This window comes from Eptesicus fuscus, chromosome 1 (genome assembly GCF_027574615.1).
Source record: "Eptesicus fuscus isolate TK198812 chromosome 1, DD_ASM_mEF_20220401, whole genome shotgun sequence".
In the NCBI taxonomy this organism is placed as follows: Eukaryota; Metazoa; Chordata; class Mammalia; order Chiroptera; family Vespertilionidae; genus Eptesicus; species Eptesicus fuscus.
The window spans coordinates 130,532,226-130,546,566 of NC_072473.1; the positions used below are offsets into that span (position 1 = coordinate 130,532,226).

At 46.9% G+C, this 14,341-nt stretch overlaps 1 protein-coding gene and 1 non-coding gene across 2 annotated transcripts; both read right to left on the reverse strand.

Annotated features, from left to right (window-relative positions):
- Positions 1–205: 205 nt before the first annotated feature.
- On the reverse strand, positions 206–3,610 carry LOC103305007 (putative protein SSX6). The gene is made up of 5 exons (XM_028139117.2): positions 3,542–3,610; positions 2,965–3,079; positions 2,671–2,769; positions 770–909; positions 206–311 (listed from the first exon to the last, which is right to left on the reverse strand). The coding sequence occupies exons 1-4, from the start codon at positions 3,608–3,610 to the stop codon at positions 770–772; spliced, it is 423 nt and encodes a 140-aa protein (XP_027994918.1). The 3' UTR covers positions 206–311.
- Positions 1,496–1,571, reverse strand: MIR9229E-1 (microRNA mir-9229e-1). The gene has a single exon (NR_128939.2). It is a non-coding gene; the product is annotated as a microRNA mir-9229e-1 (primary transcript).
- Positions 3,611–14,341: the final 10,731 nt, after the last annotated feature.

Below are 14,341 nucleotides of genomic sequence, written 5' to 3' on the forward strand. Positions count from 1 at the left end.
AGGGGTGTGGGGGGTGCGGAAAGAGACTGGGCAAAAATCGTACACCTATGGATGAGGACAATGGGGGGGGGCGAGTAAGTGTAGAGGGTGGGGTGGGAACCAGGTGGAGGGGGGCTATGGGGGGAAAAAAGAGGAACAACTGTAATAATCTGAACAATTAAGATTTATTTAAAAAAAAGAAACAAACTTTTAACTACTGCGAACTTTTTCTTTTAATTGCTGCACCCCTGGTGGCCAGTAGTTCACAGTCGTGCCCATGGTCATGAAGGGCCACCAGGTTCTGCTTCTCTTCATGGGCACTTGTCACATCCCTGAGGTGGAGACAAGGAGAGAGAAGGAAAATAAGTGGCAGTGAGCTCCCCTTGCCTGATCGTTAATACCCAACCCCTCATCCGACTGCAGGATCCTGAGCACTCAGATTCCGCCCCACCTCATGCTGTACACGCACTCCCCATTGCTCCTCAAAGTGAATCTTCTGCTCATGCCACAGGGACTCTCCCCTGTTGTATGAGTTCCTAGGCTAGAGGCAGCTGAGGCCTATAGTTCAGGAGCTGACCAGAGGGGAGGCCCAGGGCATCCTGGGTAGGGAGCTCCCTGGCTCCACAGCGCAGGGAGTAGACAGAGGGAGGAAAGCCTGGTCATTTAGTGTCAATACTGCACTTCAAGGTTCTTGGCAAAGGAACGATTTTGGGAAGGAATGACAAAGTGCGACTATGAGAACAGTGTGTTTTGCAGCGGTGTGAGCTGGAAGGAAAGGCCACTTACGTACTTAGTCATCTTCCTCCGGGTCACTGATCTCTTCATACACAACATAGTTCTTTCTTTCCCTCAGCCTGCCAAGCCAGGCATTAGTCTCTTCTTTCCTGGATCCTCTGAGCTCCAGCACTGGGGCAGCAGCTTGAAAGGAACCTGGGACATTCGGGGTGAAAGTAACTTACCTGAAATGAGGACGAGAGCTGGAGGAGCAGCTTTCTCCCAGACAGAAATCCCGGCAGAGGACATTGTTCTTCTTCTGATCCCTCCAGCCACAGAGCCAGCAGGCAGGGAACCATATCTGAGTCTCTATCACCTGGCTCACACTTTCTGACCCACCCTGGTGATCCTCTGACACTCTGCCCCTCCCTACTTGCAGGCTCATCCAAGCCATTTCCAGTGACTTTTCCATACAAATGGCCTCTCTTGCCTCAAGCTTTGGATTTTACTAAAATCTCCCAACCAAGCAGCAACTGCCTTCAGTGTGCTCTGAACCTCTAAATAAGTAACCCTAAGCCAGGCTCTAGCAGCAACCCACCTTGGTTCAGAGTTTGGCCTCTCCTGGGCACCTTCATACCCAACACTAGTAGCAGCCATCTGTAGATCGCTTTGTCACTCATGCTGGGTGGCCCCAGGCAGGGCACAGGCAGTGGTTGATTTTGCACTACACAGGTGGCTCCAAAGCCATTGCTCCCAGTGGTCAGCTTTGACGATGCCAGATTACAATGCTACCACCTCCAAGAGTGACACACTCAAAGGGCAGACTCAGTGAGCATCAAAGCCCCACTGAATCAAGTCCTGCTCCATAGGGTAGGCTCCTGTTCAGCAGCTCTTATGATGCTGTGCAGGCTGATCCTCGAAAGCTATTGGCCTGAGGGGCAATCCCTCCCAGTGACGTCATCATCAATCAAGGCTGAATTACAATTAGACAGTGTACACGGTGGCACACCTGGACTGCCTAGCTCAGGTGACTGGGAGGCTGAACCACTGGGCCCTACAGGACATCTACTACACAAGGCCACTCTACCAAGCCCAGGAGACATTGAGGCTCTACCTAATACATAGACACAAACACAGGGAAACAGCCTAAATTCGGAGATAAGGAACCAGTTTACAAATGAAATAACAGGAGAAATCTCCAGAAAAAGGACTAAATGAAATGGAAGCAAGCTAACTACCAGACTCAGAGTTCAAAACAACGGTTTTAATGATGCTCAAGCAACTGATTTAGGTAGACTACATACGACTCTCAACCTATTTCTCACCAGAAACTTTGCAGGCTAGAAGGAGTGGAAAGAAATATTCAAAGTGATGAAAAGCAAGGAGCTACAACCAAGATTACCTAACTCAGCACAGTTATCATTTGGAACTGAACGTTAGATAAAGAGTTTCTCAGGCAAGGTAAAGCTAAAGGAGTTCATCACCACCAAACCAGTATTATATGAAACTTTGAAGGGTATTCTTTATGAAGAAGAAAAAAGAAGATCCAGAATAGGACAATAAAATGGCAATTAATACACATCTATCAACAATTGAATCTAAAAATCAAAATAAACAAACAAGCAGAACAGAAATACACTCCCATGTACAGAGAACATTTTGACAGTTGCCAGAAGGGAGGTGAGTTTGGAAGAATGGTGAAAATGATGAAGTTTATTTAGAAGTAATATTAGTTATACATTGACATAGACAATAGACAGGTGAAGGCTTGGGATGGGGTGGGAGATGGATGGAGGGAGGCAAAGGGGGGTAAAATGGAGGAAATCTGTAATACTCTCAACAATAAAAGAAATTTAAAAATAAAATGGCTTACAAGTGGCAAAAAAGAATACCCATGAGAATTTTTTTTTCCTGAGTAACTGGATCCTGAAGAATTTGGGCCTCACAGAGAATTTCCAGGCTGTTTGTATCACTCACCCTGATTCCCGGGGTTTTGATCTTCATCAGAATCACATTCAGGAGATTTTGTGGTCCAATTCTTAGGACGCATGAAATCTGGGCAGTTGGTCATGAAACCTAGGAGAAGAAAAGTATTTTATGCTTAACCTGAGAGGAGGGTGAATGCTGGAAGGCAGTAGGGACACTAAAGGTCATCAGGAGGGGGGATGGAACAAAGGCCATTGAAAGTGAACCATGCAGGGACCAGGTCTGAGTATCTCATTGACCACATCTGGCCCTGAGCCTTGTTCTGAACAAAGAATTTCCTGTTACCTAGACGAGTCATGATTTCATAGTTTCTCTTCATGCACACACAAGTTCTTTTCTCTGAGTTTCCCAGCTTTGCCCACTCTTCCTCAGAGAAGTATTTGCGAATATCCTTGAATGCCTAAGAAAAGAAAAGAAAAGAAAAAAGAATCCCTGCAGCCACTCAAGTGAAAATGTTTGCCCTTTAGCCTACCCTCTTCCTGCACTGCAGAACCTGTGTTGGACCTGGACACTGGAGCTAACAGTTCCTCCTGGTTGATGTCACAGGGAACTGAGACAACAAGGGTAACAAGGCTCAGCCTTTGCCCTGCATGCAGCAGGTGTTCCATGCTGCTGGTGGGCTCTCCTCCCACCTTCCAGAATGGACTGAGAGTCACCAAGTGCAGCCAAGGTCACAGGCCTTGTTTTCCTAAGGGATTCTAGGCAAGTTCTGCGTGAAGGTGGGAAGCTCCTAAGACTCGGGATCTCCCCTCCCCACAGAACGCTGCTCGCTGTCCTCACTGCCTCTGACCTCATGTCCTCAGAAATGTAGTCACCCTGCTCTGTGCCCCAGTCACTTCTTGATACGCCCCAGGCTCCTCACCTGGCATGTCTCCTCTAAATCCTGGGAGTCCTCCATGGGGTTGTTATCCAAGGAGCTGTCTCTGCTCATGACTCTGGGTGAGCTGTGATCTTGAAGGGATACAACGGAGTCTCTGAGGACACCCAGCCCAAGGTCCTGTGTGGATGAAGCCCTGAGGCAGGGTCAAGCTCAGAGTGTCCTGGAATTAAGATTCTGCTTTTGTTACAATGTGCTATCACCGTGCTCCTGCCAGAATGGCTACCATCAGTAACACAACAAACAAGAGCTGGCGAGGATATGGAGAAAAGGGAACCCTTGTGCACTGCTGGTGGGAATGCAGACTGGTGTAGCCACTGTGGAGAACAGTGTGGAGTTTCCTAAAAAAAACACACAAAAAAACCCCACAAAAAAACACACAAAATGAAACTGCCATTTGACTCAGTGATCCCACTTCTATGAATATGTTGTAAAAATACAGAAACACCAATCAGAAAGAATATATGCACCCAGAGGTTCATATCTGGGTTAGTTACAATAGCCAAGATCTGGAAACAGCCCAAGTGCCCATCATAGATGAGTGGATAAAAATGTGCTACTCATGGATACTGACAATATAGTATAGTGAAGGCCTGGGGGAGAGGGCAGCAGAGTGGAGGGGGTCAATGGGGTGGGGGAGGGACACATCTGTAATAGTTTTAATGATAAATTTCAATTTTTAAAAGATGTGTACACAAAAAGATTAAGATACATAGGAATAAACTTCACCAAGGAGGTAAAAGACCTGTATTTAGAAAACTACAGGACACTGAAAAAGAGATAGAGGAAGACATAAACATATGGAAGAACATACCATGTTCATGGATTAGTAGAATCAACATCATTAAAATGTCCATACTACCCAAAGCAATCTATAGATTCAATGCACTCCCTATTAAAATACCAACGGCATATTTCACAGACCTAGAAAGAACTCTCCAAAAATTCATCTGGAATTAAAAAAGACCCAGAATAGCCACAGCAATGCTGAGAAAGAAGAACAACACAATACCAGATATCAAGCTATATTACCAAGCCACTGTTCTCAAAACAGCCTGGTACTGGCACAAGAACAGACATATAGATCAATAAAATAGAATAGAGAACCCAGAAATTGACCAAACCACTATGCTCAATTAATATTTGACAAAGGAGGCATGAGCATACAATGGAGTCAGGACAGTCTCTTCAATAAATGGTGTTGGGAAAATTGGACAGTTATATGCTAAAAAATCAAACTAGAAAACCAAGTTACACCATACACTAAAATAAACTCAAAATGGACAAAGGACTTAAACATAAGATGGGAAACCATAAAAATATTAGAGGAATCCACAGGCAGCAAAATCTCAGACATATGCCGAAGCAATTTCTTCACCGATACTGCTTCTAGGGCAATGGAAACTAAAGAGAAAATAAACAAATGGGACTACATCAAAATAAAGAGCTTTTGCACAGAAAAAGAAACCATTCATAAAACTACAAGAAAGCCCACTGCATGGGAGAACATATTTGCCAATGTTATCTCCGATAAGGGTTTAATCTCCAACATCTACAGGCAACTCATACAACTTAACAAAAGGAAGATAAACGATCCAATCAAAAAATGAACAGCGGACTTAACAGTAAATAGATACTTTTCGAAAGAAGACGGAAGGAAGGCCAAGAAACATGAAAACATGCTCAAAGTGACTAAGTATTCAAGAGATGCAAATCAAAACGACAATGCGGTACCATCTCACACCTGTCAAAATGGCTATCATCAACAAATCAACAAACCACAAATCCTGGCGAGGATGCGGAGAAAAAGGACCCTCGTGCACTGCTGGTGGGAATGCAGACTGGTGCAGCCACTGTGGAGAACAGTATGGAGTTTCCTCAAAAAACAGAAAATGGAGCTCCCATTTGACCCAGTGATCCCACTCCTAGGATTATATCCCAAGAAAACAGAAACACCAATCAGAAAGGATATATGCACCACTACGTTCATAGCAGCACAATTTACCATAGCTAAGATTTGGAAACAGCCTCAGTGCCCATCAGCAGATGAGTGGATTAGAAAACTGGTACATCTACACAATGGAATACTATGCTTCGGTAAAAAAGAAGGAATTCTTACCATTTGCAACAGCATGGATGGACCTGGAGATTATTATGGTAAGCAAAATAAGCCAGTCAGAGAAAGACAAATTCCACATGATCTCACTTACATGTAGAACCTAATGCAAAAAATAAACTAATGAACAACGTAGAACCAGAGGCATGGATATATGGAAAATACTGACAAAGGCCAGAGGGGAGGTGGGAGGCTTGGGACTGGATAAAGAAGGTGAAGAGAGTAACCAAGGAACATACATGCATAGCATATGGTCATGGGCATCAGTGTGGTGAAGGCCAGGGGAGCAGAGTGGGGGAGGGACTGGATGGAGGGGACATAGTGGGGGAAATGTGGGACATCCGTAATAGGGTGAGCAATAAAAAATATATTCTCTGTCCTCCGTCCTGCCTTATTGGTCCCTGAGGGAGGACATGGGGTGGTCAGAAGAGAAAAGGGCCGAGGGCTCTGGGAGAGGAACTGGTGGGGAGGACAGGTTTCCTGGGGGCATGATCCAAGGATCCGCGGCTTTGAGGGGGCTTGGTCACTGTAGCTGGTCGGTGGTTTGTCTGGAAGGTGCTTCCTGAAGGAAAGATAACAAGGCCCTGCTGTGCAGGCAGCAACTGAGGGCGCTGTGTTACTGAGGGCGTTTTGCACCAGAAGCCGTGGGAGGGGAGCCCAGGGACCACGTGGTGTGGACACGGAGGCAAAGGGAGGTGGGGGTTTTCCTGCTGAAGGTAAATGAAGACTGCTCCTGTGAGTGAGCTGGAGGCCAGTCCCAGGTCCTTTGGAAACCGTGAGGGCCAGGAGAGCTGGACTCTCTGAGACCACAGGGCCATTCACATGTACATCACCCTGCCGAGCAGGGCGGGGCTCAGGGTAGCGACCCCGTGCTCCCCGAAGTGAGGGCACTGGGGGTCCCTCAGGAGGGTTTCCCAGGCCACGAGGACGGGCGCTCTCGCCCGCGTGCCCATCAATAGACGGGGGATGGCACACAGGGCGCCCGTGTGCCACGGACGGACTCGGCCACAAAGAGAAGGAGACCTTGCCGTTGGGGACCGCAGGACAGATGGAGAGGGACCGTGCTGAGCGAGCTGAGTCACGGAAGGACAGACCTCATGCCTCACGGGCACGCGAGCTGCAGAGCGCACAGCAGTGACAAGGACCAGGAACACGGGCTCGTGGGCCCGGAGGACACACTGCGGTGGCCAGCGGGAGGGGGGGTGGGAGCAGGAGGGAGAGGAGGAGAAGCACGGACTGAAGCAGCCGCGGGCGGAAGGCCCCGCACCGGAATAGTCAGTAACGCGGCAACGACCATGTGGGGCAGGGCGAGCTGGAGACATGGGCCCTGCGAGGCTGCCTGAGTGTCCCACCCCGGACCGCGCCCCGGACACCAGTACCCAGACCTCTGCGTGTCAGTGGTCACCCGCACCGGCATTTAGCCGGGAAACGGAGGAAACAGCTGCCGCTTTGCCCGGAGGGGGCCCGACAGGAGCCCTGTGGTGCGGATCCCTCTGGCGGAGCGCCCCGAGGGCCCGTCTGCCTTGGGGGCTGCTCAGGCTGCGGAGGTCCGGCTTCCCGGGGGAGGAGCAGTTATGGCGGCTCCCGGTCCACGGACCACGGCGGTTTTAGGTTCACTCTGCCCAAAGCAACCCGCCAGAGCCCCCACAGACCCCTCGTGCCATGACCGTCCGCATGATTGGGGCACAGCAGAGACCCCCCCCTGAGCAATGTGGAGGCTCCGGGACGCCCCTCCCCCTCCTCTGTCCAGGCCCGGCCGAGAGAAGGTACCGCGGAGGGAAGCGGTTGCGAGGCTCGGTCCGGAGGACAGGACCCCGCAATGCCATCGAGGACCTTCCCCTCCCTTACCGGTCCGTGAGGTTGACCTGGCGCCTGGAGGCGGGCGAATGCAGTGGTCACGGAGGCCGGAGAGAGTCGGTGAGGCCAGGCTCTGGAGTCTGGAACGTCTTCCAAGATGGCCGCCGCCAGCGATTTCCCGCCTGCAGCAAGGTGGCCCAGCGCAGCCGCAGTTGGCTACTCCGGGTTCCGTTCCGTCAGTGGGCAAGCTCAGGTGTTCCCTTCCGCCTGAGTCCTACACTCTGCTATGTGTACCAGTAAGCTGTTTCCCTTTTTATGATATGTATTTAATTTTACTTTTGTAATTACAAATATTTCAATATGTGCTTTTTTTAAGTACCTCACCCAAAGATACACTTATTGATGTTTTTATAGAGACAGGATGGGAGATAGAGAGTGATAGGAGAGTGGGGGAGAGAGAAACATCAATGTGAGGGAGAAACATCAAGTGGTTTCCATGTGTGTGTGCGGGTCCAGGGATCAGATCTCCAAGCATTATGCAGGTCCAGAATAGCCCTCAAACTGACTGAACCATTTGGCTAGTGCTGTTAAGTTTTTTTTTTTAAAAAATCTTTACTGTTAATAGTATTACAGATGTCCCCCTTTTCTCCCCATTGTTCTCTCCTCCCACTTCCAGCCTCACTCCAGACCTTCACTTCCCAATTGTCTGTATCCATAGTTCATGCATATATACATATAAGACCTTTGGTTAATGTCTTCCTGCCCCCACCCCAACCCCTTCCCTCTCAGATTCATCAGTATGTTACATGTTTCCATGCCTCTGGTTCTATTTGATTCATCAGTTTATTTTGTTCATTAGATTCCTTTTTCATTTAATTCGGTTTTTAGATTCAATTGTTGATAGGTATGTATTTATTGCCATATTATTGGTCAAATTTCTTCTCCTCCTCCTCCTCCTCCTCCTCCTCCTCCTCCTCCTCCTCCTCCTCCTCCTCCTCCTTCCTTCTCCTCCTCCTTCTACAATACCCTTCAACATTTCATGTAATACTGTTTTGGTGGTAATGAACTCTTTTAGCTTTTTGTTATCTTAGAAGCTCTTTATCTAACCTACAATTCTAAGTGATAGCTTTGCTGGGTAGAGTAACCTTGGTTGTAGGTCCTTGCTATTTATTCATTACTTAGAATATTTCTTACCACTCCCTTTGGGCCTGCAAAGTTTTTGTTGAGAAACCAGTTGACAGTAGTATGGGTGCTTTTCTCTGGCTGCTTTTAATATTCTTTGTCTTTAACCCTTGGCATTTTAATTATGATGCCTTTTGGTGTGAGCCTCTGGATTCCTCTTGCTTGGGACTCTCTGGACTTCTTGGACTTGTAGGTCTATTGTTTTCAACAGGTAGGGGATGTTTTCTGTCGTTATGGCTTCAAATAGATTTTCAATATCTTGCTCTCTGTCTTCTCCTGCTGGCACCCCCCCATAATATGAATGTTGGTACACTGGAAGTTGTTCCAGAGGCTCCTTGCACTATCTTCATAAATTTGGATTTTTTGTGTGCTCTTCTGATTGGGTATTTTTTTTGCTTCCTCCTATTCCAAATTGTTGATTTCATTCTCAGAATCCTATACTCTAGAGTTGATTCCCTGTAAATCATTCTTCATTTCAGCTAGTGTATGCTTGATATTTGATTAGTCCTTTTTAACGTCTTTGAAATTTCTACTAAGATCCTTGAAAGTCTCACTAAGTCCCTTGAAGCTCTCTTTGAGCCCCTTGTAGCTCTCATTAAGATAGTTGAGCAACATTATAAGCATTGTTTTGAATTCTGTATCTAGTATTTTACTTGCTTCCATTACATATATTTCTCTTTCTGGAGATTTCTTCTGTTCTTTCATTTGTGACATGTTTTTATTTTTGTTTTATTTTATTTTATTGATTTCAGAGAGGAAGATAAAGGGAGAGAGAGAGAGAAACATCAATGATGAAAGAGAATCATTGATCACTGCCTTTTCATACCCCCTACTGGGGAACGAGCCTGCAACCAGGGCATGTGCCCTTGACTGGAATCGAACCCGGGACCCTTCAGTTCAAAGGCCGATGCTCTATCCACTGAACCAAACTGGCCAGGGTAATATAGCAATCTTAAAGACTGTCTTGTGTAGCTGATGGTCTAGCCAGGAGTTGTTGAAGGATGCTGATCTTGCTGCTTTTCACAAGGAAAGGGAAAATATTCTTCATTTAGAGCAATTACACCTAAAATGCAAAGTTTTGCCACTAGACCAGCTTCTATTAAACAAGCGAGAGAGCACATAGAGAAATCTGTGAAACCTGGAGAGCTCTCTGGGATTTGAGGGAACTCTCTGGGACCAAGGGTTCTTGCAAGGACCATTGGTTATGGACAGTGGTGGAGGGAGCTCTGTCTCACCTGTAAGGCTGCTGCACTGCTTCCAGGTCACCCTGCTGGAGATCATTCTCGTGAGACCAAGAAGTTCCTATACACTGAACCACGTAACCACCCTGAGCCTGCTCCAGACACAGACAACTGAACCCACAAGGTGCCATGTTGGAGGCTCACACTGGGCAGACAGACCGGGAGGTCTGTCCAGCGAGACCAACATGGTTCTGTGAAGCCTGAACATCGTGCTGTCCAGTGTGGAGGCCCTGATTCCACAGACAATATTTATCTGCCAGAAAACCCAGGCCTGAGAAAGCATCATGGGGCCTCCTTTCACCTTCTCCACAGGACTCAGAGCAGGGAGTCACCTGGTACACACATGTGAAAGGGCTTTCCAAGTCGCAAGTTGTAACTCATGAACAGGCCAATGGAATGCTGTATGTCACTGGAGCAGAATTTTATGTCTTTAATGAATTACAATGGAATAACAGCACATCGCAGAACAGAATAGAAAATGCCAGGCTCTATCGCATGTGCAAAGGGTCAGTATGATTTCATGGAGCATTAGGCTTACAGTCACTGCGAAATGTGTTGCATATTGTGGGTCTTGGTGAAGAAAGCTCAGAAGGCTCCTCTTGTGATGCATGTACTGCTCTTTGTCACACATCCCTGCATTTTCCAGTTCTGTGCTAGGAATAGGGATTAGCAATAGACCCAGCCTAAAAATGACTGGAACACAAACAATACAGAGAGGAGGGTATAAACAGTCATTTAGGACGTGATCAGAAGAGCATATGCATCCACATGGGGCATCAGACTTTGGGGTGGGGGGAGAGAAGTCTAATGGGGGGTGGACTTGGAGCCATGTACAGGGTGATTTCTGGGTTTGGGAAAAAACCCTAGTCTCCTGACATCTCAAAATCTGGATCTGCCTCCTGGAGCAGGGGGAGGAGGAAAGCATTATCTACCTTGGGACCAAAGGCAAGTTATTCCCTCTCATGACGGCAACGTGTTTCCAAGTCATCCTTTCCTGCACTTGTCTCCCTTGCTGGGCATCCATTTGGTGGGTCCATCTTCCCGGAGGGGCAGAGAAATGAAATCTTTCGGGATCTACTTTGGGGATTCTCTTCTGTTTTCACATGGACGAGAATGTACCCAATGGCTAATATCAGAAAATTGAATTTGAGGAACGCAGCGCTATATTAGGGTAAAGGAGAGTTTGTTTCTGCTGAGGCGGAGGTGGAGCAGCATCCTCACTGACTCAGGCAGGACTCCCTTCTCACTGCTGAGCCACCCAGAGTGTGCTCCTAGTTCCGGAGGAACTCTGCCTTCGATATACTGACCCCTCACACCATCCTTCCTGGCACACTCTCCTTTCGATGGCTGTGATAGCACACACTGGGTCCTGGGTCTCCCTTGCCTGTATGCCAGGCACTCTTCCACGCACCCTGTGCATCTGTGTCCTCCCCTGCCCACACTATCACCAGGACACTGCCTCTCCCTCTCTGCATGTTCTGCACTGGTGGTCCTAGTGATGGGAAAATGATTCCACTTCTCCCCTGAGTTCTGGGACAGAATCCAGAGCACCTTTGTCTCATCCCACACATTCCACAATGGACTCTCCCAATTCCTGAGCCTGAGATCTGACAGTTAGTGGAGGCAAGCGTTTCAATACTTAAAAACTGGGAATCCCCCCCAGAAGAAGGTCAAGCTCACGTGGACGAAATTTTTTTTTTCTGATTCCCTGATGTCTTCTCAGCACCAGGGCCAGCATTCAGTTCTCAGTCAAGGGCTTGTACGTGTTTGTTGAATGAATGAAACCTTTGAAATAGCAATTCCACTTCTTTTAAAAAAAACAACAACAAATCCTCACCCGAAGATATTTCTGTATTGATTTTTAGAGAAGTGGAAGAGAGAAGAAAAAGACAAAAATAGTGATGTTAGGGAAACACATCAATTGGTTGCCTCCTGCACAAGCCAAAACCAGGGCCTGAGCGGGGGAGGAGCCTGCACCAAGGTACATTCCCTTGTGAGAATCAAACCCAGGAAACTTTGGTCTGCAGGCCGATGTTCTATCCACTTAGCAAAACTGGCTAGTGAAGCAATTCCACTTCTGTTTATGTGTACAAATGAACTACTCACACATGTGAACAGGGTTTGTGCACAAGAAGGAGAGGAGCAACCAACTGAGAAAAGTTTTTGTTTATTAACTAACAGTAACTGATACAGGGTAAATGAGTAGTCGGGGTTTGCAACACAGAACAACTGCAGAACAGGGAACAGAACAAGAGGAACATGCCCAGGACACTTAGTAGAGAAGAGCAAATAGAAGATGCTTGTTGTCAAACTGTGTGTGTGTGAGTGTGTGCGCGCGCGCGCATGTGCGCGCACGCGTGCTTGGGTGTGTGGGTACAAATGCAGAGAAAAGCATCTGGAATCCAACTCCTGGAATGCCTTACAAGTCACATCTGGGGAGAGGGAGGGCAGTGCTCTTATGTTCAGAGACACCTGCCAGTGCTGTTTCCCAAGGTAAGTGCATGGAGACTTGGACAGAAACATGCATTAAGTACAGGTATTACTACACCTTGTAAAACTAACATCTAACAGATCATTTGTCACACATTAAGAAACAAACTTTGGGGGAAACCAAGATGGCGGCATAAGTAAACACCTATACTGTTGCCTCGCACAACAATTTCAAAACTATAACTAAATGACAAACCGGACATCATCCAGAACCATAGGAATGCTGGCTGAGTGGAAATTCTACAACTAGAATGAAAGAGAAAAGCACACTGAGATTCAGAGGAGGTGCAGAAGGCAGGGAAATGGAGGTGCGTGCGCGGAGAAGGCTGGCAACTGAGTACGTGACTGGCTTTCTCAATCGGGAGGGAGGCCAAAGCTCCCGACTGCTCTGAACTCCAGTTCTGGGCAAGACTCTGGGGACCCAAACTCATATGGGGAGAAACTGGACTGTCAGGAAATAGAAAAGCACACTGAGACTCAGAGGAGCTGCAGAATGCAGAAGTACAGAGGCACGCCTGCGGAGAGGTCTGACAACTATGAGTACACGGCTGGCTTTCTCAATCAGGAGGGATACAAAATCTCCCGATGGCTCTGAACTCTAGTTCTGTGCAAGACTCTGGGGACCCAGACTCATTTGGGGAGAAACTGGACTGTCTGGCAGTGGGCAAAACTCAAGGGCGACTTTCTCTCAGAGGTGCTTGCAGCAATTACCAAGGAACACTGAGACCCACGGGCCTCTTTTTTTTTTTTCCTTTTCTTTTTTTTTATTGAGGTATTATATGAGTACATATCTTACCATTACCCCCCCACACACACACCCATGGGCCTCTTAGGACAGGGCTGACGGGAAGCCATTGCTGTCTGCTCTGCCCTGAGACTCTGCCCATCCAAGCTGAGCACAGAGGCTTTTTCAAGTCTTGTCTCATAAGGGTGTCTCCAACATAGAAGTTCTCACAGTGTAGACACAGCTGATTCTCACAGCCAATTGGCCTGGAGGTCAATTCCTTCCAGTGATACCAACAACAATCAAGGCTTATCTATAACAAGAGAGTGCACACAGCCCACAAAGGGGTGCACCAAGAGTGTCCACCTCAGGTAACTGGGGAGGTTGAGCCACTGGGTCCTATCGGACACCTAGCACACAAAGCCACTCTATCAACACAGGGAAGCGGCCAAAATGTGGAGACAAAGAAACAGATAAAAAACCAAAGAAATGGAGGAAAACAAACGACTGGAGATAGAGTTGAAAACCATGGTTATAAAGTTTTTCAAGAATTTTCTAGAAAAGTCTGATAAATTTAGTGATACCCTAGAAGACATGAAAAAGGACCAACTAGAAATTAAGCATACAGTGAATGAAATAAAAAAATAATATACAGAGAACCAACAGCAGACTAGAGTATCGAAAGAATCAAGTCAAAGATTTGAAATACAAAGAAGCAAAAAACACCCAACCGGAAAAGAAAAAAGAAAAAAAAATTGAAGATAGTGTAAGGAGTCTCTGAGACAACTTTAAGCATACCAATATCAGAATTATGGGGATGCCAGAAGAAGAGAGAGAGCAAGACACTGAAAACCTATTTGAATAAATACTGACAGAAAACTTCCCCCACCTGGTGAAAGAAATAGACTTACAAGTCCAGGAAGCGCAGAGAACCCCAAACAATAGGAATCCAAAGAGGACCACACAAAGACATATCTAATTAAAATGCCAAGGGCAAAAGACAAAGAGAGAATCTCGAAAGCAGCAAGAGAAAAACAGTTAGTTACCTACAAGGGAGCACCCATACGATTGTCAGCTGATCTCTCAACAGAAACTATGCAGGCCAGAAGGGAGTGGCAAGAAATATTCAATGTGATGAATAGCAAGAACCTATAACCAAGATTAGTCTACCCAGCAAAGCTATCATTCAGAATTGAAAGTCAGATAAAGAGCTTCACAGATAAGAATAAGCTAAA